Raw genomic sequence first — 25,228 nt, 5'->3', positions numbered from 1 at the left:
CAAAAAGTTTTATTTGCCAGGCGAAGCGAGAGAGCTCTATCCCCACCCCTCGTTCCCAAACACAGCTTAAAGGGGGGGGGAGGAAAAAAAGAGAGAGAAAAGAGTCACTAATGTAAAAACAGGATCACTAATGTAAAACAAGAGAATCGCTAATGTAAAACAAGAGAATCGCCAAAGCAAAAAGAATCACAAAGGCCAAAAGAGAATCACAAAGGGGGGGAGAAAGAAACACAAATGCAAAAAAGAGAATCACAAAAGCGAAACAAGAAAGTAAATAGACTCTCAAATGCAAAAAAAAAATACAATCACAAATGCAAAAAAGGCAAACAAACACAAAATAGAATCACAAATGCACAACAACAAAAAGAAAACCGAAACGCAAAGGGAGGGGGGAAAAAACCCCGGAGGGGGATCAGGAGTAGAGGCCAGGATGCAACCCCGGGAAAGTTCCTCCGGAACATTCCTGCAGTCACCGGCCTGGCGTGCCGGAGTCCCAGCTGGTTGCTACGAGGGTGAAAAAAACTGTATCCAAACAGCCCTGCTGGGGAAAGGGGAGCGAGCGAGAGGGAGGGAGGGGCGGAGGGGGGTGGGGGTGGGAGCTCCGTCCCCTTCTCCTGCCCAGCCGGGCCGGCCGATTGGGCGGCCGCGTCGGAGAGACAGGGGTCCCCAGCAAATCAGCGGCTAATTGATTAAGGCGAGCTGTTTTGAATAGAGCTGGCCGGCTGCCAATCGCCTTTCAAAGAGCCCCCCCGGTATGATTAATCGCAATGCATTATTGATCATCACAATTAGAGTCAGACACATGCGCGGTGCGCGGAGGATCGGGGGGGGAGGAGGGAGGGGAGAGCGCGGGAGGGGTGGGGGGGGCGGGAGGGAGCCGGGGCTCGATTTCCGTAATTTTGAGCCGCTTTTTTTTCGTAATTTTTTATTCTGCCCCAGCTGATGTGTGAGCCAGCATGTCGCGAAGGAAGCAAGCGAAGCCGCAGCATTTCCAGTCCGAGCCCGAGCTGGCCTCGAAAGCCCCGCGCAATGGTGAGTTTGGGGAGGGGGAGGTCCGGGGGGGGCACGGCCGGTCACTTCCGACACGTTTGGGGAGCGGGAGGGGGGGGGCGCGAAAAAGCCAAGCCTGCGAGCACGGCGCGGAGCAAACCAACCCCCCAAATGTGGCCAACTTACCTCCCGGGCGAGAGAAAGATGCGAAGAAAACTCCGGTGGGTTTTGGTCCCCCCCCTTCTCTCTCTTTCCAAGTTGATTTTGGGGGCCGATTCCCGGGGGTGACCCTCCAACCCTCCGCCGGTCTGCCCGGCGCTGGATCCCTGGCGATCTGGCGAGCGGGGACCGGATCTCTATCGGTGAACGCCCCCCCTCCGCCGCCGCCTCCTCCTCCTCCTCCTCGGAACACGCGCGCCAGCCGCTCGCACGTTCTCGGGAGCTTTCCGGGCGAGCCAGGCGCGCAGCGGCCGGTGGGCTTTCTCCCCCGGCGGGGATCCGGGACGCGGCTGGCCGGGCCTCCCTCGCGCAGCGCCGGTCACCTCGGGGCTCTCCTGGCTTGGCTATTATTTTTCCTGGGGGTGGGGGGCAGAGAAGAGCCCCACTGCTCGGCCGGGGGAGCTTCCTTGCTGTCTGCGCTGGACTGAGCCAAAGGACACCCCCCCACTTCAAAATTCAAGGGGGGGGAGAGAGTGGGAATCCAAGCGGGGCGTCCCGTCTCCCCGGCTGCCCTCTTCGCCCTCGGCTAGCCCTGATGGGTGAGTTGGGGGGGGGGGTCCCTCCGGCTGCCCGGCGCCTTCCTTCGCCGGCCGTCCGCGGGTTGGGGGGGGGAGAACTCCTCGGCCGCCCACCCCCCTTTCTCCCTCCTTCGGGGGTCCTTGAAAGCCGAGGAAGGAGCTCGCCTCCGGGTAGGGCCCTTCGGGCTGAGCGAGGCGCTGAGGGGACTTTGGCTCTCGTGGGAACTACGAGCGGGGGGGGGGTGCTGTGGGTGGCGGTCTGCCTTATGGGGGGAGTTTTGCTACCTTGGGGGGTGCTACAGGGGGTCGCCGCGCCTGTTCAAGCGGGACGCCCAACGAGTTTAACATTTGGAGAGGGGGTTTTTTTTGGGGGGGGGGGAAGAGAAGGAAGTTTGGCGAGTTTGCAAAGGCCTTATGACCAGGGGTGGGGGGCGGCTCAGCGAGAAGGGGCGCTGGAAGCCGGGCGGCCGGCGCCCCGTGTCAATTTCACTGGAGGAAACTGACCCGCGCCCGCTTCGGGGAGGAAGCCGGGCGATCCGGGCCCCGCGCGGCCGGAGCTTTTTCGGGTGCAAACGTTCCCGGATGGGGGGCGAAAGGTGGGGAGGGGGGAAGGAAGGAGGGGAGCTAGAGGAGAAGAAAAGGGGGACGAGGAAACGGTGCGCGATCGGCCCTGAAGACCGAGGAACCGAACCGGGGGGGGGGGGGATCAAAAGTTGAGGATGGGAAAGTTGGGCCATTTATGCCCGAGAGGTTCTGCCTGGGGTTTGCCGCTCTCTAGATGCTCATTTATCCCATCCAAATTCTCAAAACTCAAACACAAGCCCCCCCCCGCCCCCCGCCCCCCGCCGAGTTTTGAGGATTCAGATGGGGAAAAACGTGCAACTACAGGGCAGCAAATCCAAAGCAGAAACCCTCCCAGGCATAAGTGGCCTTGGGTGGCCCGGCAGCTTGCTTTCCTCCCGAGTAAATCGACTCCGGGAGGGAATCGGCCCTGGTGGAAGCATGCAACCTCCGGATCTCTCTCTCTCTCCCCCCCCCCCCCAACTTTTCCTCGGGAAGCTTTCGGTACCCATTGTCCGGTGTGAAAGTTTCGGCGTGGGCGGTTGTGCAAAATTATACGGAAGGTTACAAGAAGATAGAAACTTTTGGGAGGAGGATAATTTCTGCTCCGGCAGAATTTCGAGACCCTCTTGGCCGCGAGGAGTGGCCAAGGCAGAGAGGACTGGCTCTCAAATACTCCCAAGTAAGTTCTGGCAGAGTCCTTCTTCCTCCCCCCACCCCCTCCAGTTGTGGGGGAGCCGGGATCTGCCCCTTACGATTCCTGCGGGGAAAGGGCCAAGTGGTCTCTTTCAATCGCCCTTCCCGCCACCTCTGGAGAAGGCACCGCCAACGCCGGCCAAAGGTCTCCTAAAAGGAACACGCTTTGGCCTGCCTGGGGTGGGGGGTTGACCCAACCACCCGGTCCCTTTGCTGTGAGTCACCATGAGAAGCTCTGCCTCTCTCGCGGCCCCGTTTTTACACCACCCCCCCACCAACACACACACAGCTTAGTCATGAAAGTAGCAGCCAACAAACAATCCCCCACTCCAGCCCCCCAAACTTTTTAAGCATCAGGCAGATCAGAGTCGCCAGGTTTGGGAGCCTTTTGATCTGTCCTTTTCATGCCAGCCCAGCATAGGTTTTTTTTTTCTCTTTTCCTCCACTTTTCATCCGTTTTCTCCATCTCTTCCCTCAGCTTCCTTCCTCTGTCTCTCTCCCACCCACCCCCCCACCCTTCAGGGCCAGGAGGAGGGCTTAGAAAAGTTTGGGAACAAACTGAGCCACCCAAAGAAACTGTTCCCTTGATATAAAATATATCTCTTGGTGGTTTTGTCTGCAGCAGTCTTCTTTAAAAAAGAAATGCTTCGTCTAGTTGTTGTTTTCTGTGGGTGGGGGGAAGGAACTTGACGAATATTAGAGTTGTTGTTAACCATGGGTTTTTTAAATGCTACTAAAAAAGGAAAGGGATATATAATGTCTTGTCTGCCTCCAGTTGTGTACCAAAATCTTGTTAGTACGCATGAAACTGTTTTTCTTTTGTTTTGCCTTTTTCTTTCTCCATGGGAGATGTCTGGTTTTCAAAACGAAGTTGCAGAAGATGAAATAAAACACATTTCCCTCTCCTTCTTTGTGAGAGGAATCCAGGAATTTTGTCTTCCAGGTTCCTGATTTTTCTCTAAATTTTCAAGTCGTCATTTGTCTCCCCCCCCCATCCCCATTAGAAGGGTCAAAATACCTTCTGTTTCCTAGCAGAAGACCCAGGCACCTCATTTCCAAAATATTTTAATTTTTGACCCTGTTTTTTGGTCATTTTCCAAAGCCGGGCACTGCAGTAGCAGCAGAATTTTATGCAAAGTCTCTTCATGCCTGTTGCTGTCTCCAGGTTGTTGGAAAGAATTAGATATTAGTCCAGCTTTATGTCACCAAGTCAGTTTTTAGTTGGGCAAAGAGCTTCCTCGAATTAACAAAATAATTTTAGCCGTTTTGTGTGTGTGTTTTAAGATTGTTTTTCTCTACTAGGGAAAACAGGCAACCCACCCACCCCCACTATAATGCCCCAATCTTTCCCCTTTCCTCCCCCTCCCTTTATTCCCCAGTAATGGTTTTCAGTTATGACTCCTTTTACATGCTTGGACGATAAGTTTGACTGAGTTGCCCACAGGCTATGTTTTGTAACAGTGTTAACAGGATCAAGTATGTTGTAATTATATTGGTACACAGCAACTCTTAGAAAGCCTTCAGCCAGAAGACAGTTTACCTATTTGATCTATATTTTTTGTTATATCTATATGCTCCCACCCCCCCCCAAAAAAATTGTATGCACTACCCAAACACTCCTGTTTATACAATAAACATTAAACCAAGATTATGTAGGGCAATTAAAAGCTCCAGGATCCAATATGTTTCCTTTTGCTGTTAGCCTTACACCAACAGTCGCAGTCAAAATAAGAAACCACATTTTGTAGGGTTTTTTAAATTATCACATTTCTCGGTTTGTGTATCGCTGTTCAATATCTTTCTAAAATTATCTTCAGTCTAACATCCTGGGCCTGCAATTTCCAAAGAAAGACTTTGCTTCCCTGGCATAGCTATCAGTCTAGTCTTAGAGAAATTGTGCAATGAATCTCCATAATCATAATTTTTTTTGCAGGAATGATGGGCTTTTTTTGTTGTTCTTGTGTTTTGTTTGTTACCCCACTGATGTCGTAAGAAAGCTTGGGGTTTATTCTCCTTTTGGAAAACCTGGGCCGCTGTAAATTTCAGATAAGCTGAAAATGTAGGGATACTTTCAGACACCAAGTGTATTCAACAAGTTACTTATTTCTAGTGTGGGAACAACAGACTCAAAAGATGCCATTTGTAATTCAAATCTAAGATTCTGATTTTGCTATAAAAAAAATCTAGTTTGAGCTGGTTGCGACCCTCTTCGCTGAATATTCAGGTTAGGTGGCCTAATCTTCCGTCCATTTCACCAGTGGGGATCATTGGCACAGTTGTGGGGGTTGTAGCAGAAGAGAAATTTAGATATGAGTTAGGAGCACAGAATTGTCCTTTGGCGGAGGCAAAATCAAACTCTGTCGCTATTCTAACCGGAATATTTGCCCACGTTGATTATCCAGACTGTTGACAGGCATTGTCCGCCTTATAATTAATTATGCTTTCAATTAACACCTTGAAATCAAGCTTGTTTAACAAGGTCATATTTAGCTTAACACATAATCAAATATTTCTTCAAAAGAAGCATCTATGGGTGTGTGTTTTTTAATGCATATGTTTTAACTTGTAGTACGTTTGATTCCTAACATCAGCATAAATCTATGCATGCCCCAGCCCCAAGCGGTTCTACTTGGAAGTAAATAAATCTCTTGGAAACAAATGGGATTTGCTTATATATAAACATACTTAAGGTTGCAGCTCTGTGCGGAACCAGGCTTAACGTTCTGGAAGTATGTACCTTTTTGCGAGCTCCGTTTTGTGCTCTGGCGGAGCCCTAATGCAAATGTGGGCCGTCATCTCCGATGAGATATGTGAACAGATTTTTCTATTTACACTCCTGGCTTGTTTGGCTGATAAGATTCTTTCAAGAAGAGTGGACTCTGTTGCATGTAAAAACATCGGTTTATCTCTGTGGCAAATCCTATCAGCTGGAGGTGGAGGAGATGGGGGGAAGAGGAGAAATGCAGAAAAGTGATACAAAGCAGAGAGGGAAGAGGCCAGCAGAAGCCCCAAATAATTGCTGGCAGTAAAAGCAATTTCCACAGAGGGCCCTGTTCAGATGCCCTTTGCGGGGTTTTGGAGGCGCCTCTCTTCCCTGGCTCTTCCCTGGCCTTTTTTTTGGGGGGGGGGGTTGGAACTCCTGCAAGTGGACTGTTTTTTGGGGGAGGGTCCACCCACCCCGCCAACTTTGGCTGATTGGTGTTCTGCCAGGCTGAAGTGTTCAGATGTTTTAACCTTTGCTTGCCTCCTCCCAGCCAAAGGTGACGGAGTTCAGATCACAATATGCCGTTCAATATCTTGCCGGTGACCCCCAAATAGAGTCTTGCCAGTCGCTTAGCAGGAAGCTGGTAGTTTATTTTAGCTTCCCCTTATCAGCTCGGCTTCTTTGGCTAACCCTTATTCCCTTGTCGCCCCTCGGATGCCAGACCCCCAAAGAGGTGATTGACAGCCAGTTGCCGTAGCGTCTCCCCCCTCCCTCCAAACAACTGGGATTTGGTTTCTTGTTCCTTTGCCAATATTTATGTAGCCAAAGTTTAGATTTTGCTCCCCCCCCCTCCTGTGACTTGACACTAGAACAGTGAAACAGCGCTCAATTTTTTGGGAGAGTTTGCAAGTGGCACCCCACCTAGTGTTCGTTTTTTTTTTTAATTCATCCGTAGGCCAAAAAATAAAATAAAAAAGTTTGAAAAGTCACTATTTGATAGGTTGGTCCCTTGTTTGCAAGCAGATCTTCATTAGCCTTTTGTGAACTGAATAGGAAAATGTGCAAGATTTCTGGCAGAACAGTCTTTTTGGGAAAGATACGAAAGCGCGCTTGAACATTAGTTTGATTCCCCCCTCCCCCACGTTCTTTCCAAGTGGAAAACAGAGAAGTATCGTTGGAACTGGGATACGTGTTTTCATAATACATCCTTCTAAAATTGCAGTCTGGAATCCTGAAAGTTCTTCTAAAAATTGTAGGTGTGTATGTTTGTGCAAAAATGTGCATTGCCCCAAGTTGGCATCCGTAATGCCAACCTTGTGAAGGAAGCGACAGCAAAAAAATGTCTTGTGGGAATGGAAGGAAATACATTTCAAAATATATTAATTGGCTAGTTTTAAGAATGAAAACCCTGGCCACTTGCAGGAGTGGTCCGGGCAAATGTTACCCCCTTGGACGAGGTTGTAGAGGATTTGTGAATATCCCTCATGTTGGTTGGGAGTATTTGGATCAGAAATCTTCTGTCTGGAGGGAGAAGTACAGTTGGCAAAAATAATATAACAGCATCAGAATAGTCACCGACATTAAGGGACTGGTATTTTGAGAAACCCAACAGCTGATTGGCGGTTTTCGGCCTGGCACGGCTTCTTGGGTGGAGTTTACAACCGCTTCTTGCCTTTAAGATTGTTTTATTATAAATACAACTCTTTTTTCATCTTAAAAGTTCAGTTTGGAGATGAATTTCGGTTAGGGTGTTTGTTTTCTTACAAGATGCAGGAAAGATTAAATCTTGCCACTGTGTGATAGATAAGGATTGGTCTTGGTTAATCATATTGCCAATTACTCTTATTAAAAGACTGTTAAGGACACAGCATCTGAATTGAATCTCACTGAAACCTAACAGGGCCTGCTTTTTGGCTTGCGCAGTTGCATCTTTCTGCAATATCTGAGGTATTCCCCCCCCCCAAAAAAAAATTCTTGAAAGTATTCATAATTTTGGAGTCATTCCTGAATGGTCTGTTTTGGCTTCCCTGTTTCTGCAAACAGGGAAAGCGGGTAATATTTAAAGCAAACAGCATACATTTCTAGTGCAATCCTAAACAGAGTTTAGAAGTGTGTAACTCTGGGCTTAGAAGCATGCAACTCTGTTTAGGACTGCATTTTAGGGTATTGGACTTGGTCAGGAAAAGTAGTCCTCGTGATTGTCTGTCTGCTGGAAAAAATTGTCTTGCGACAATATCTTGTCCGTGTGTGTGTGTGTGTGTGTGTTTTAATTGGCCCTCCATGTAATCTAGGTGCATAAATTTATATAAAAATGCATGCTGGCTACTGCAAAATCACATAGCATGCATTGTGCCTGGGTGTTTCCAGCCCAACCTTGCAGTATGGAAAAGCAGTAGTTAGGCCGTTTCTAAACCCAGGATTATAAGGTTCTATTGTAAGGCTGGGGAGGGGGGAGGAGAATTAAATCAGGTTTTAATTTTGGTCCAGGAGTGCTAAATATTTGAAGTAAACCCATTGTAATGTGTACGATTCATCAGTGGGGTTGTTTTCCCCCCCCTGATTTCCCTTGCTAGTTATTTAGTTTTGAATCTGTCATTATTTATCTAAGCACAGCTGACCAAGCAAAACGGTGTTTTAGAGTAGGCTTTATGTTTTGATAAATGTGATCTGGTTGAAAAGTATTTTCGACTGAATGCAGAGCTTAATAGAACAAGCTGACATAATAGTTTTAATGCATTTTGTTGAAAATGTGTGAGCAAACAGAATAGCTTTTGTTCCTTCATAATTGGCTGTAAAAGTAGATGGAGACATAACCATTACGTATGGAAATGTGAAGTGGGGGGAAAAAGGAATAACATGGGGGGTTTTTTTCCCCTCTTGGCTATATTGAGAATTGGATTCCCCAGCATTTTAAAAATAAGTATCTAAAATAGATGCATCCTTTGAAATGGGTTGTCAAAATAACAATGGTCCAAATGGAATGTTTGTCATATTATATATATTTTTTCCTGAGTTAAACAATGAAATAGCTGCAGCAGTGTAATGCAAATGGATTGTATTTAATATTTTGCCTTACCTTTTAGTCTATGAGCCAAAGTGCTACAATTGCAGCTTTATCTGCTAGGATTTGACAGGAGGTTGGGTGATACTTTAAAAAAAGAAATGGAGTCCTGTTTGTACAACACAGCATATGATATCGAAGCATTTTCCTGCTTTGGTTAAAACTTTGGAAAGGGACACGTCTCTCTCTTTTAAATGCGTGGTACCTATTGGTCACAGCTGTTAAATAGGCCCTCTTGACTGGAATTAGTCTTCTCTTCTGTATACATTTGAAAGAAGAGCTCTAAGAAGTACTTATTGGCTAGGATATGGTAGTGAAATCCAGCGAGTTGGAAAACTTGGCTCTGTTTTAATTTGTGTAAGCAACACAAGATCTTTCTCCTGTGCGCGTGCGTTTTTGTCGGTGTTTCACGGGAACTTTTTTTTAATGTTCGTTTTCTTCAGAAATTTAATTTGGAAGTCATGGAAACTACCTATTATCTGATTTTGGTTTGCAGAGGAACAGGCAGGGAGGTAATCCTTGAATTAAACGGGCTTTCTTTCTCCCCCCCCCCACCCCCCTCCATGGCTTTCCAAGCTGACCACACACCATTTGTACAACAGAATTTTGTGTCATCCTGCTGGGAGAACTATAGGGAGCCATCCTTTCCTTTGAATAAGATCAGCTAGTTTGAAGTCAAAGGAGGTTTCTTCTTCTTCTTCTTCTCTCCCTCTTTTTGTAACGTTTAATTTACAAATGGATCTTGGCGATAAGAAGAGGGAGCAGCCAGTGATAACAAACAAGAAATGAAAGGGTTTTTCTTTTCTTTTCCTCATGAAAAGGTCCACAGCTATCTGTTAAACAATCGACAACAGTTAAAAGCAAATAGTTTTGATATGTATTCAGACAAGGAAGGTTGGGCAGGGTTATCCACCTTAACAACCCAGATTGATTTCTTATTATATAGGAACATTTTTCTCTCTCTCTCTTAATGGCTCATCTTTTTCCCCGTTCTTTTGATGGGTTTTATCTTTCCCAGAAATGTAAAAAGTTTTTTTATGCTGCTTTTATAGATATGAGGTCATACTCTGATCTAATCTCCGTGGTCATAAAACTTACAATGACTCCATAGGGTTGGGAGATCTTGTGTGTTTGTTACGCACAGATTTAAGCTGCTACAACTGAGGTTAGAATTGGCATTATTAAAAGAGAGAGAGAACGAACGAACTTAACACTCTGATCCTAAACAGAACTGAGTGGGAAGTGAGTCCTCCGATCAATGGGACCAGGCCCAACTGTTGGGATGGTTCTGAACCAGGCTGGTGGCATTAAGTGGACTTGAGTAGGACTTGCTTATGAGTAAGCAGGGTTAGGGTGAAGTTGAGAAACGTGCTTAGGATCAGCGGGTCTTGGACGTTTTCGCCAGCAGAAATTCATAATGCATCGGGAGCGATTTAGCAGTTCTTGAGTAACAGCAGAGTTCAAGAAAAACTCTTCAGCCTTTCAGCTGAGCATTGCGAGAGGGATTAGACAACAAATGCTTTATTGTGGAAATATGAATATTATTCTTTGACAGGGGATTTCTCTCTGTGTGTGTTTCTGAGTTGGTATTCAACAAAGCCCCTCGCTGCTGTGGAATGAACTTTTACAGTGAAAACCAATCTTGGTTGAAGGGTCAGAGTTAGCACAGATCTTATGCTGGAGCTGGAAAGCTTGTCAGATTGTTTGTTCCTGTCAACCTGAAAATGGGGTGGCACATTCTTTTCTTTCTTTCTTTCTTTTTTAGCACATCCTCTCTCCCCCCACCCCTTCATTCATGTCAGCAACTGATTGGGACCTTGAATGACTACAAATTAGTTTAGTGATGGGGTGTCTGTCACCGATATCTTTGAATCAGTTGAAGATGAACAAGGTTGATGGGGGAAACTTGAGGATCTAATGAGTCCTTCAAATGGTTGATTTGCCACTCTGTGGACACCTAGACAATAAACAAGTATGAAATATTGGAAATCAATACCTTGCTATGGAATTTCATTATGCCCCCAATGTCTTCTGTTCATACTATTTTATATTTTGATGGATTATCGGAAGGAAATTCTCTTCTAAGATATGGGTATTCATAAAAACTTCCCCTTGTACAGTCTTAAAAATCAGTCATGGGCAACCTCTGTGAAGTTGTCGTATTGATCTTTGTCTTTCCTCAGTCCAATTTTGGTCTTTTTGTTTGTTCGTTTGTTTGATGCAGTAGATGTGAAAAGGAAAGTGTGAGCTGGTGGGAAAAATGAACTGAAAATGTAGAATTAGGTGTACAAAGGGGGAGGAGCAAACCATGTACGTTGCCCTGAACTTCTTGGAAGAAGAGCAGGATAAAAATGTAACCGTTTTGGTAGATAAATACCTACACATTTCCTACAGCAGAAAAAAGCCTTGCACGATTGCTTGGTGAAAACTCATCTATTTATTTAGTTTTTAAAAATGTACTTAAAACGTTTCTCAGGCTCCCTTCTACCTTGCGGAACTCAAGGCAGTTTGCGGTCTTCAGGCTGGGGGTTCCCAGGGAGCAGAAGGGGACCCCCCCATACCAGTATTTCAGAGGTAGAAATGTAGATGCTCTTATGTGCATGTAATCACGATGATCACTGCCTACGCATGCACATTGTTGAGGACGCTGCTCCACTCGCTTAGACTCATAATTGCTTGTCCTGCCTTGGTTTAAAGCAAAGAGGGCACTTGGTTCTTCTGCTTAAAGGTTAGCAGCAAAGACAAGTTGTCCTAGAATACATGTTGTTATGCTCATCGGTTCAAGGCCACCCATGCCAACTTCACCATGGGAAACTGCAAGGAGGTACACTGTGGTGTACTGGTTAAGAGCATGGTGTAGTGGTTAAGAGCGGTGGTTTTGAGTGATGGACTCGGATCTGGAGAACCAGGTTCAATGCCCCACTCCTCCACATGAGCTGGTGACGCTAATCTGGTGAACCGGGTTGGTTTCCCCATTCCTACATATGAAGCCAGCTGAGTGATCTTGGGCTAGTCACAACTCTCTCAGCCCCACCTACCTCATAGGGTGTCTGTTGTGGGGAGGGGAAGGGAAGGTGATTGTAAGCCAGCTTGATTCTGCCTTAAGTGGTAGAGGAAGTCGGCATATAAAAACCAACTCTTCTTTTTCTGAATTTAGGGTGCATGTACATACATGCACACAGGAGTCGAGAGTCACCATCCCATCCATGTGTTTCATTTAGAGACATCCTGGGGGAAGGAGCTGAAAAACCAAAGGCTTTAAGACTGTATACATGTGCACCCACAGAGAAGCATGCACTACGTCTTTGGTGTATTTGGAATCAATATCAGTAATTTGGGAGTGTCCTGCCCTTGAAAAGTTTTTGGAAACTTCCGTTGGTACAGAATGTCAGGATGTTGACTGGAGTGGGTTGCAGGAATTATATCGTTCCAGCCTTGGCCCACTACACTGGCTCCCAGTGTGTTTCCAGGCACAATTCAGCTGCATGCTGGTCATGAACACACATGAAGCTGCCTTATACTGAATCAGACCCTTGGTCCATCAAAGTCAGTATGGTCTACTCAGACTGGCAGCGGCTCTCCAGGGTCTCAGGCAGAGGTCTTTCACATCACCTCCTTGCCTAGTTCCTTTAAATGGAGATGTTGGGGATTGAACCTGGGACCTTCTGCATGCCAAGCAGATGCTCTACCACTGAGCCACGGCCCCTCCCCTTTTGACCTTTAAAGCCTGATATTATTTGGGACCAACATACATGAAGGACTGTCTATTCCTTTATGAACTTGTCCAACTACTACAGTCATCTTTGGAGGCCCTGCTTTGGGTGCCCCTGCCTTCTGAGTTTAGGTGGGTGGTAACCTGAGAGAGGGCCTTCTTGCTCATGGCACCAAAGCTCTGGAACACTATCCCCAGGGAGATGTATCTGTTCTCTGCTGTTGCCACATTCACCCAGCAGGTGAAAACTTTTTGGTTTGGTTTGGCATTCCCACAGTGATCCCTCCTTCCTGACAAATGTTTTAATTGCTGTTTTTATGTCTTGTGTGTGTGTTAAGTGCCGTCAAGTCGCTTCCGACTCATGGAGACCCTATGAATGAAAGTCCTCCAAAATGCCCTATCCTTGACAGCCCTGCTCAGATCTTGCAAATTGAAGGCTGTGGCTTCCTTTATTGAGTCAATCCATCTCTTGTTGGGTCTTCCTCTTTTCCTGCTGCCCTCAACTTTTCCTATCATGACTGTCTTTTCCAGTGACTCTTGTCGTCTCATGACATGACCAAAATACGATAGCCTCAGTTTAGTCATTTTAGCTTCTACGGTCAGTTCAGGCTTAATTTGATCTATAACGCACGGATTTGTTTTTTTGGCAGTCCACAGAATCCGTAACACTCTCCTCCAACACCACATTTCAAAGGAATCTATTTTCTTCCTATCAGCTTATGTCTTGTACATATTTTAATTCTGGTTTAAATCTGCTTAAATGGTGAGTGTTTGCAGGGGGTAAGATGTTAATGGTTTTAAAATGTGATTGTATCAGTATGTTTTAAATTGTTAGCCACCTTGGTGGCCCTTGTAAGGGCAGAAAGGCAGAATATAGATTTTATAAATAAATAATATGGATGTCTGTGGTGGTAACAAGTTGGGAGCTGGGGAGCTTTTCCGAGTGAGGAGGCTTAGACTTTTGATGCATGGCTGTTTCCCTTGCCGTCACCCCTCCGCCGACTTTGGGTCTTTGTTTGGATTATGCATGCCGTTTCCGACCATCAGAAGTCGCCTAGGTCTCCCAGTGTGGTGTAGTGGTTAAGAGCTGTGGTTTGGAGCTGTGGACTCTGATCTGGAGAACCAGGTTTGATTCCCCACTCCTCCACATGAGAGGTGGAGGCTAATCTGGTGAACTGGATTTGTTTCCCCACTCTTCCACACGAAGCCAGCTGGGTTACCTTGGGCAAGTTACAGCTCTGTTAGAGCTCTCTCAGCCCCACCTACCTCACGGGGTGTCTGTTGTAGGGAGGGGAAGGGAAGGTGATTGTAAGCCGGTTTGAGTCTCTCTTAAATGGTAGAGAAAGTCAGCATATAAAAACCAACTCTTCTTCTTCCTCCTGCATTTCCCTGCGTTTTGCCCTTGTTTTCAGAGACCTGTTTATCTCAAATTTTAAAACAAGGGAAATGCAGGGGGAGAGCGAGGCGACCTCTAATGGTTGGAAACAGCATGCATAATCCATACAAAGATGTGAAGTAGTCGGAGGGGTGACCTAGAGGATAACAGCCATGTGTAAAAGGCCTCAGGAAGCCTGATGCAGACTGAGATTGCTCTGTGTTCCTGTTCAGTTTCTAACCTTTCTCTTTCCCCCTCTTTGCCTTGATGTCTTAGGAGACGCACACAAGGGTCCAGCAAATCGAACCACCAAGACGAAGGATCCCCACGTCTGTGGCAGATGCTGTGCTGAGTTTTTTGAACTATCTGATCTCCTGCAACACAAGAAGAACTGTACTAAAAATCAATTGGTTTTAATTGTGAATGAAAACCCTGCCTCTCCTTCCGAAACCTTCCCTCCCTGCTCCCCTTCTGAGAATCCCGACAAACAGAGGAATGAGGCAGCTAAGAGCATGGATCAAGTAGACCTTTCCGAGCATCACAAACTTGACAAGGAAGAATCCATGGACGCCGAAGCATCCTGCACGACTAAGAGTGCCGGCGGTAGTTCCCAGCACGTCAACGATAGCCTTGTAAGCAGTAATGGCTCCACAATGGGTACCTCAGCTACAACAACCTCTCTACCTCAAACGGGGGACCTGACAACGCTCGGCAACTTCTCGGTGATTAACAGCAACGTCATCATCGAGAACCTCCAGAGCACGAAAGTGGCGGTTGCGCAGTTCTCGCAGGAGGCCCGGTGCAACGGCGCCTCGAGCGGCAAGTTGGCCATCCCGGCCCTCATGGAGCAGCTGTTGGCCCTGCAGCAGCAACAGATCCACCAGCTGCAACTGATTGAACAGATCCGCCACCAAATATTACTGCTGGCTTCCCAGAACGCGGACCTGCCGATGTCTTCGAACCTGTCTCCAAGCACCATACGGACGTCCGCCAACCCCTTGTCCACATTAAGTTCCCATTTATCCCAGCAGCTGGCTGCGGCGGCCGGATTGGCGCAGAGCTTGGCGAGCCAGTCTGCCAGCATCAGTGGTGTGAAGCAACTGCCTCCTATACAGCTACCTCAGAACAACCCTAGCAATGCTATGATTCCATCCAGTAGCGGCTCGTCTCCAAATATCACCCTCTCGGCAGCAGCCATGACGACACCGTCCTCTGACAAAGTGGCTACAAATGCTGGTGGCTCTCAGCTTGGCAATCCACCAGCGCCCGTGTCCTCCTCACCGGCTTTTGCAATAAGCAGCTTGTTAAGCCCTGTTTCGAACCCTCTTCTACCTCAGCCTGCCCCTAGCAACTCTGTGTTCCCCAATCCTTTGTCAAATCTTGGGACCCCTGCAGATGACTTGAACTCCTTGGCTGCTCTGGCCCAGCAGAGGAAAAGTAAGCCGCCCAACGTGACAGCCTTCGAAGCGAAAAGTACTTCCGACGAAGCGTTCTTTAAGCATAAATGCAGGTTCTGTGCGAAAGTGTTTGGGAGCGACAGTGCCTTGCAGATCCATTTGCGTTCTCACACTGGGGAGAGGCCATTCAAGTGCAACATCTGTGGAAACCGGTTTTCCACCAAGGGGAACTTAAAAGTCCATTTTCAGCGTCATAAAGAAAAATACCCTCACATTCAAATGAACCCCTACCCTGTGCCCGAGCATTTGGACAACATTCCCACCAGTACAGGAATTCCATACGGAATGTCAATACCGCCAGAGAAACCTGTAACCAGCTGGCTGGACACCAAGCCAGTCTTGTCAACACTGACCACATCCGTTGGCTTACCACTTCCCCCCACAATTCCAAGCTTGACACCCTTCATCAAAACAGAGGAGCCTCAGCCTATTCCCATCACTCATCCTTCTTCCAGTCCTCCGTGTTCCATCAAAAGTGACTCTGGCTCAGTTGATCCTGCTGGGAAAAACTCAAACGGGCATCTAGTTGAAGGGGAGGTAGGTGCTTTGCTATCCTCCGATGGCAAGCCAGAGGATAACACTCAGACATCCAGCACCGTCACGAGTCTTAACCATTCTGTAACCTCTCCAGCCACAGATTCAGGTTCCCACAGTGTGGTTGCTTTTACCAACCCTCTCATGCCTCTCATGTCAGAACAGTTTAAGGCCAAGTTTCCATTTGGAGGGCTGTTGGACACAACGCCAGCCTCTGAGACTTCTAAGTTGCAGCAACTGGTGGAAAACATTGACAAAAAGGCAACTGATCCCAACGAGTGTATCATTTGCCACCGAGTTCTCAGTTGCCAGAGTGCTTTAAAGATGCACTACCGCACACATACGGGCGAAAGGCCCTTCAAGTGCAAAATCTGTGGCCGTGCCTTCACAACAAAAGGCAATTTAAAGACCCACTATAGCGTTCACCGTGCCATGCCCCCACTGAGAGTACAACATTCCTGCCCAATCTGCCAGAAGAAGTTCACCAATGCTGTTGTGCTACAGCAGCACATCAGGATGCATATGGGTGGCCAGATACCCAACACGCCTGTGACAGAGCATTATTCCGAGTCAATGGAATCAGACACGGGATCTTTTGACGAGAACTTTGATGACCTGGACAACTTCTCCGACAAGAACATGGAAGACTGTCCTGACAGTAGCGTGCCAGATACACCTAAATCAGTCGACGCATCTCAAGATAGTTTATCTTCTTCCCCATTGCCACCGGAAATGTCAAGTATTGCTGCTTTAGAAAATCAGATGAAAATGATTAATGCAGGACTTGCAGAACAGCTCCAAGCCAGCTTGAAGTCTGTGGAGAATGGGTCAGTGGAAGGGGATATCATGACAAATGATTCGTCATCTGTCGGTGGTGATATGGAAAGCCAAAGCGCTGGAAGTCCTGCTATCTCAGAGTCTACCTCTTCCATGCAGGCCTTGTCCCCATCCAACAGCACGACTGATTACCACAAGTCGCCAAGCGTGGATGAGAAACCACTGAGAGCATTATCCAATGACTTTGTCAATGGTTGGCCTCCAGCCTTTGTGAATGGTGGTGCTTTGGACTTGACATCGGGCAACCCAGAGAAGATGATGATTAAGGAAGAGTCCTTGAGTATGCTGTTCCCTTTCCGAGACAGAGGGAAACTTAAAAACACAGCGTGCGACATTTGTGGCAAAACGTTTGCTTGTCAGAGTGCCTTGGACATTCATTACAGAAGTCATACCAAAGAGAGACCATTTATTTGCACAGTCTGCAATCGTGGCTTTTCCACAAAGGGTAATTTGAAGCAGCATATGTTGACACATCAAATGCGAGATCTACCATCACAGCTCTTTGAACCCAACTCAAACCTTGGCCCTAATCAGAACTCGTCGACGATCCCAACTAACTCACTCGCGTCACTTATCAAGACGGAGGTCAACGGTTTCGGACACGGCTCTCCTCAGGACAGTAAAGAGACTCCGCCCTGTCTCATTGCTCCGGGGCCTTTGCCGCCTTCAGCGACGTCACCTGTTTTGCTATCCACGCTGCCCAGACGAACGCCGAAACAGCACTATTGCCACACTTGTGGGAAGACCTTTTCGTCCTCCAGTGCGTTGCAGATTCATGAAAGGACCCACACAGGAGAAAAGCCTTTTGCCTGCACTATATGCGGAAGAGCTTTCACAACAAAAGGCAACTTGAAGGTACTTTTTTTGTGGGGGGGCCCTCTTTTTATAGCTCACATGCTGTGTTTGTTCCTCATGCTGTGCCACAGTAAGCAAAAATACTTGATTTGGGCAGCTTTTCCTGTTGTTTTTAGTATCTCGGGTTGGACCCAGCCAACCTTTCTGCTCAATCTCAGCTATTTCCCTCCTTATTACAGCATCTATTCCACGTGGCTTTTGCAAGTGCAGGTCCCATGACCCCTCCCCATCTTAGATGCTTTTGGTAGCTGAAGGAGAATCGTTTCCTTTTTCCTTAGCAGAAAAGCTGGCTGGATCCAACCCCACACCTGCATTTGCTGCAGGATCAGGACAGACCACTAGTTTACATAGCGAATTGCTCCATGTACACCACAGATGATGCACACAATGTGAATGGCCATTCCTGTTTTTAAACCTGATTGGGCCCATGGTTAGGGTTGCCCAGGAGGTTTTGGGGGTGGGGCTAAATGCTGTGCAACACTGTGATGTCACTGCCAGACGCGACCTAGCGGTGTTGCCATGATGCTCTAGCAATCTCCTGAATCTCTGTGGTTTGACCATAGAGATTTGAGGGATTGCTAGAGTGTCGTGGCAATGCATGATGTCGCTTCTGGTTATGCAACATGCTGGCACTTTCTCCCATTTTGCCGCTGCATTGGGAAGCAATGGGTCCTGGGGGGGGTGAGGGGACACAGAACCAGAAGGCTAGTTTCCTTACCCAGGTTCCCAGTCGGTGTTCAAAGACTCATAAATGGCTGTATGTTTTCGGCAGTTTTGTGATGCAGTAGCATGAGATGTTAATGTACACCAGACATTTGTGGGTGCTGCATTAAATGTGGCACTATCTTTGCACTGCTGATGTGTGATCACATGGATAAGTACTGCCAAGCAGAGTAACAGCACATTCTCTGTGTGTTTGTGGGATGACAATTAAAAGGCACAGCATTGCACGAGTGTGAGTTTGTGATCCTGCTGTGAATTGCATCGTGCAATTGTCCCATGCAGGATTGCTCTTCCAGGGACCTTCTGCTTTCCTCTTTTGAAAGGGTTTTTTTTGGGGGGAGACTCTGTTTCCCATGGCACCAAAGGATATGCGGGGGAATGTTTTAAAAATCTGTTTTGGTATCTGCGTCGCAACATATGATGGTGTGTTGGCCATTGTCTCCGCCAGCTAAAGAAGAAATGGATTTCTTCATTTGGCTGGCATGCTTTCCCCAGACTTCCCTTGCTATCCTTTCTTTTTTGCATACTGGCTGCTTCAGAGATTTTATGCAGCTTATATCCTGCTTACCTTTCTCTGTACTCGCCAACATTTTTCACAAATTCTGTGGGGGGAGGCAGCAAACCTGTAACTAGTACCAGTAAGTTTCCCCACGTTAGCTTTTGAGTGAATATGGAATTTCACAGATTTAAAGGCACTCGTGAAGCATTGGAGGCAGGCTGCTTAACAAGGAATCCTCCTCCTTCTGTTAGTGACTTCTCATATCCGCACCACGGAAAAGCTAGCTGTTAACGGGTTTCTTGAGCCGACGCTGGTCGCTTTAATGGCTCATTTAGCTAATGTTTCTTATTGGTGTGTGTTGAGCAAGGAAATGGCCTTTCATTTTGTAGGAGGCTTTCCTAATGTGCCCTTGTCTGCGGGCTGAGGATATATGCAAATGTAATGGAAGATGAACAGCTATTTTCCCCCGAGTTCTGTTTACATGAATGAAGCCCTCCAATAAGCAGTTAACCCTGCTTAGATGGTGGTTTCAGTGTTCAGCGGATATGATCTCATTGTGCTCCTTACAACTGTCTTGTAAGGTAGGCCAGTATTAATCCCATGCTGTAGTTAATGAGCTGGGAGAGCGTGGTCTTTCCTATCACCCTCTAGTGAGCTGGGGGCAGAGGTGAATCTTGAACTCAGGGACTTTCCTGGATAGTGCTCATTATCGTAACCACCCTCTGCACCAGCTCTTAAATGCCGTTTTTGGCCTTGCAATGGAAATATGTCGTTCCTAAAGCAGGAGTGTCAAACATACAGCCCAGGGCCAGAACCAGCCCCTTGAGAGATCTTATCCGGCCTGCGAGCCAGCTGAGGCAGCCACACCCCCACTCTCGATCTGGCTGGCGCGGCATGGCATGGCCAAGTGATATTTATGGCATATCCGGCCCTCATGACAAATGAGTTCGACACCCCTGTCCTAAAGAGCTCTTTGCCATTGATCATTAAAAAATGTACAGTGAGCAACTGAATATTAAAAAGGAGGGGTGATGCATAACGTATTCTTGATTGGAGAGAAGTTGACTGCTGCTGTAAAGTGGTTGAATGGGGTGATTGATTCTCATTACACTGAAGTGGAAAGTCTAATCCAGGGTTGTCAAACTCATTTGTTACAAGGGCCGGATATGACATAGTCACTTGGATGGGATGGGCCATGCCTTGCCAGCCCAGATTGGGACTGGGTGGTGGTGGCTGCCTCAGGTGGGTTGTGGGCCAGATAAGAGCTCTCAAGGGGCTGGATGCCGCCCATGGGCCTTATGTTTGACACCCCTGGTCTAATCCTTTTATCGCAGTTTTTTAGAAGAGGGACAGCTGGCTTTGGTTTTTGGGGGTCCAGTTGGGTGCTGCACCTCCAGAGAGAAATTGGGAGCTGGGAGTATAATAAATAGATCAGTACTCCTGTAGTTGTGCTATGTAATAAAGTAGGTTCAGCCTAAGGATATGGACAGAATTGAGCAGGTGCAGAGGAGAGCAACGAGGATGATCGGGGCCTGGAGACCAAGCCCTATGAGGAAAAGCTGAGGGAGTTGGGAATGTTTAGTCTCGAGAATAGGAAGTTGAGGGGGGGACATGATTGCTCTCTTTAAGTATTTGAAGGGCTGTCACTTAGAGGAGGGCAGGGATCATTCCTGTTGTCAGCAGAGGATAGGACTCACAATAATGGGTTTTAATTGCAGATGGAAAGGTACCGGCTTAATATTAGGAAAAAAATTTTTTACAGTAAGGGTCATTCGACAGTGGAATTGTCTACCTAGGGAGGTGGTGAGCTGCCCCCCCCCCCGCCACTGGCAGTCTTTAAGCCAAGTCTGGACAAGCACTTGTCAGGGTTACCCTAGGCTGATCCTGCATTGAGCAGGGGGTTGGACTAGATGGCCTGTATGACCCCTTCCAACTTTATGATTCTAAGCCCAGCAATACAGCACATGTCCTGCTTAAGGAAACATGCACATTCACACACCTCATATATTTACTGCATGCGATATTCAACACAGCTAAGCAACGGTAGATTACTGCTCCTTCTTCTAGTCTAAAAACATAATGATTAGCAGCATACCATTTTCAGTCTGGGTTGACTTATATTTTGTAGATCTCCCAGGGACTGGACACAATGCCACTGGGTTGGGCAAGGGAGACTGTAGGCCATTCATCTTCCAGATAATGACAACCTGACCAACGGAACTACTGTTTTTGTTTGCTGCTGTCTTGACCGGCATAAAATCACAACTGCTGCTGCTAACCAGTGTCTCTTGCAGGTTCACATGGGCACACATATGTGGAACAGCACACCTGCCAGGCGAGGGAGAAGGCTTTCTGTGGACGGTCCCATGACTTTTCTCGGAAGCAATCCTATAAAATTCCCAGACATGTTTCCAAAAGATTTGGCCACAAGGTCAGGGAACGGAGACCCTTCCAGCTTCTGGAATCAGTACGCGGCCGCTCTCTCCAATGGTTTGGCAATGAAGACAAACGAGATTTCGGTGATTCAAAATGGTGGCATTCCTCCAATTCCTGGAAGCATGGGGAATGGCAGCAGCTCTCCGATTAGCGGCTTGACGGGAAGCTTGGAGAAACTCCAGAATTCCGAACCTAACGCACCTCTAGCTGGTCTGGAGAAAATGGCAAGCAGCGAGAACGGGACTACCTTCCGTTTCACGCGTTTTGTGGAAGACGGCAAAGAGATTGTAACGAATTAGGGACACATGTTACGAACGATCCTGCAGATATTGCAACCTGAGGTTGTGTGTTTTTTCCCTTCTTTTTTTTAATTTTAGCAAACCAACAAAACGACAACGTTAAAATGGACGTCCTTTTGTACCTGTTTGACTTCTAGAGTTCTAAAACAAGCTTATTTATTAGTGGCATAACCCTTTTTTTTGCTTTGCAAACTCCTGCAAGCGTTAACTTTGGTCTTCTGTATTTTGAACTAAATGCTAATTGACTTAGAGTCCTGTAAACTTGCTGTAGCATTTTATGCCAACACAAGTCTGTACGGCTAGGTGGTCTCATTCTGGCATTTAACTTATTTTCTATATCCCGTTTAACATGAACTCTGGGGTGGCGAATGCCTCTGTGATACATTTCCTCCCCCCGTTCACATAAACGAAAGTCTGTATATGTGTATACTTAAATCCCACTGGAAATTTTTATGAACAAATATGTTGCTTAATTCTCCCAACAGATTGACAGAGGATTCAAAATGGACAGTTATAAAATCGAACTGTGTGCATACTTCACAAACCGGCTCAGTTGTTTGTTTTTTGTTTGTTTTTTAATTCTAAAATTAAAACGGCTTAATTTTTTTTTTTTGGTAGATTTAACTTTTTCTGGGTTTTCTTTTCCCTTTTTTTTTCCTTTTGGAATTGTTCTTTGTATTGTGCTTTTTACTGGAGTTGTCTTAGATGTTGATAAGTTTCTGTACAGTAAATAAGCACGCGGATGATTAGAGGAGATCTAAAAGTGTTGTTTTTGGTAGTTGAAACCTTTTGCCTTGTAGGTATATTCACTATAGAAAAGTGCTGGACTTTAAAAATGCTGCTATGAATTGCATCTTGAACAACCTTCCATGGACATATTTAGATGCTCTTGTACATATCCCGAGTTCGTTGAAATGTACATATGTCCCCCCCCCCCACCATGAGCTCAAACCCTAGTTCTTGACCAAGAGAACAAGTATAGTGTTTGTTTATTTTGTATTAGGTATGGGTAAAGAATCTTTTGGACTGTTATATGCACTTTCTTGGAAAGTTGAAAGGAAAATAAGTCCAGTTTCTTTTAACATTTAATACTTACTAACAGCAGAGATACTGTAATTTTACGCGAGTAATCAAATACATTTTTTTTCAACAGATAAAGCTGGATTTGTGTGTGTTTTAAGTGGAGTCATTCTAGAATGTTTTTGTGCTCTTTTGATGCCTCTGTGGTTAACAAGATGGGGATGGTTTATATGAGTACATATAGGTACTGTTTGCCCATGGCAACAAACTGTAGTTTGTCATTTCATGTCTAGGGGGATTCTTGGGTTTACACCATTTCTGCCTGTTTTTGCATCCAGTGGGAGTTCATGAAGCTGTAGTTCATTGGCATGTCAGGACCTTAAATTCTGATTGGCAGCTTTACCCACAAATCAGGATTTCAAGTCAAGATTAAACTGAAGTTTGGAATCCTGTATGCAAGGAAAAGACCCCCACCCATCCTTTGTGGGTCAAATATCGTGGCAAAATATAGTTTGCCATAAGTTTTTTTTTTTTAATTATCATGGTGAATGTGAGAAGAGAGATGGGAGAATGTGTGTGCCTGAGAATTGTAATCCTTTCCCCCACCCGGGTAATCCTGTTAACAAACCACTGTTTGTTGCTTCATTGAAGCATGAAGATGTACACATAGAGCAAGCTTGTAAATAGTTACTTGCCCAGTTCTGGTTATGGCAGTAAGGATTGCCTGGGAGGCAGGAAAGCTTTATAAGAATGTTTTTTTTTCCCCTTGGCCATCAACCCATGAAGCTAACATAGGCACGTGTGAGCAGGAAGGCTGACTTTTTAATATAAAAGTTGGGTTGGAGAATAATTTCTCTGCAAGCCTGCTGTTAATCAGAAGGGAGCTGGGGCTCATCCATAAAGTGTATCACAATACTGTAAGCCTTTTAAAGTACCCTTGCTGTTTCTAGTGTACTTTATAGATGGCAGAGCTCTCAAGGGGCTGGATCCAGCCCTTATGTTTGACACCCCTGGTCTAGCATTTTGCAAGGGAGGTATCTTAAGATACCATATTCTGATAGAGTATGCGACTGTGGTACAGGCAGTGTGGACACTTTGTATCATGTGACTTTTGAATGTGACCATTTTTCTGAGGCTGGAAATCTTTTATTTTTTCCTTTGCTCAAAAATATAGTTCATATGGAGACATTACCTCTTGTATTAGAAGGTAGTGGTAGAGCCATCAACTCTTTCAGTTATGAAATTTTATGCGCTTGTGATTGATTTTCGCAGCCATTCAAATGGGGTCCAGAGGAAGACCCAACAAGAGATGGACTCAATAAAGGAAGCCACAGCCCTCAATTTGCAAGATCTGAGCAAGGCTGTCAAAGACAGGACATTTTGGAGTGATTCATAGGGTCGCCATGAGTCGGAAGCGACTTGACGGCACTTAACACACACGGTATATTTTAGTAATCTGTTAAAACTAATAAGCAGTATGAGGTAGAGAGATTGAGATTATTTATTTATCACATTTATTAGCCACCTTTCTTCCTTAAGCCGTTCAAGGCAGTTTACAATATAAACAAAATACTGTACATAAAAGAGTAAAAGAATACATACAAATATATAAAACCAAAATTTAAAGCAGTCCTAAATAAAACCATCTTCAGCTGCCTCCTAAAGATTGAGAGTGAGTAGGCCAGGTAAATCTCCCTGGGGAGGGTGTTCCATAATTGTGGGGCTGTCACTGAAAAGACCCTCTCTAAGGTACTCACCAACGAGCTTCTTTGATTGATGGGAAAGTGAAGAGGGCCTAGGGTTGCCAGGTCCCTCTTCACTACCAGTGGGAGGTTTTTGAGGCGGAGCCTGAGGAGGGCGGGGTTTGGGGAGGGACTTCAATGCCATAGAGTCCAATTGCCAAAGCGGCCATTTTCTCGAGGGGAACTGATCTCTATCAGCTGGAGATCAGTTGTAATAGCAGGAGCTCTCCAGCTAGTACCTGGAGGTTGGCAACCCTAGGAGGGCCTCTCCTTGTGATCTTAATTCATGGGCAGGAATTATGTTTCATAGCAGAGAGGGAAAGCACAAAACTAGGCATTTTCATGAGCTGGTAGTTGTAATGCCTCATTCCATCCTAGATGAAAAGAGAGAAATAGCATATTTTATCTTATTGATATTTTTCAAAAGACTCATGGTTTAGGGTTGCCAGGTCCCTCTTTGCTATCAGTGGGAGATTTTGGGGGTGGAGCCTGAGGAGGGCGGGGTTTAGGAGGGGAGGGACTTCAGTGCCATAGAGTCCAATGGCCAAAGCGGCCATTTTCTCCAGGTGAACTGATCTCTATCATCTGGAGATCAGCTGTAATAGCAGGAGATCTTCTGCTATTACCTGGAGGTTGGCAACCCTATCATGGCTTTCTGTGTGTGTATGTTCGTTTTTTTAAATTGAGGGTTCACTTGTAAAGGGGATAGGGTACGTGTATTGGTAGCGGTTAGAGGTTTTGCGTTTACACTGGTCAGGAATTGGAACTTGACGAGGTTCATCCTCTTTCCGTCTGTTCACTGTACTAAAGAGGTTTTGGCTCCCTGGTTGCCAAACTGGCTGTTGAAGGAATTAGCACGAGCCAAGTCAGAGCAACACTTGTCACAGATGTGATGAAATGTGGTAAACCTCCAGCTTTGTGTCAGGGCTTGGCACCGAAGTGAGCGTTAGAGATTGTCTTCAGAGCTACGGTGTGCGCATGTTTCGTTTT

At 46.3% G+C, this 25,228-nt stretch overlaps 1 protein-coding gene across 1 annotated transcript; it reads left to right on the top strand.

The window, feature by feature from the left end:
• The first annotated feature begins 899 nt into the window (after positions 1–899).
• SALL1 (spalt like transcription factor 1) lies at positions 900–21,836 on the top strand. Its single transcript, XM_056862738.1, has 3 exons — positions 900–1,032; positions 14,113–17,519; positions 21,036–21,836. Exons 1-3 carry the CDS (start codon positions 957–959, stop codon positions 21,474–21,476), a joined length of 3,924 nt encoding a protein of 1,307 aa, XP_056718716.1. The 5' UTR covers positions 900–956; the 3' UTR covers positions 21,477–21,836.
• Positions 21,837–25,228: the final 3,392 nt, after the last annotated feature.

The sequence above is a fragment of the Euleptes europaea genome, chromosome 17 (genome assembly GCF_029931775.1).
Source record: "Euleptes europaea isolate rEulEur1 chromosome 17, rEulEur1.hap1, whole genome shotgun sequence".
In the NCBI taxonomy this organism is placed as follows: Eukaryota; Metazoa; Chordata; class Lepidosauria; order Squamata; family Sphaerodactylidae; genus Euleptes; species Euleptes europaea.
Note: the sequence above shows the minus strand (reverse complement) of the source record. Positions and strands in the feature narration are given on the sequence as shown.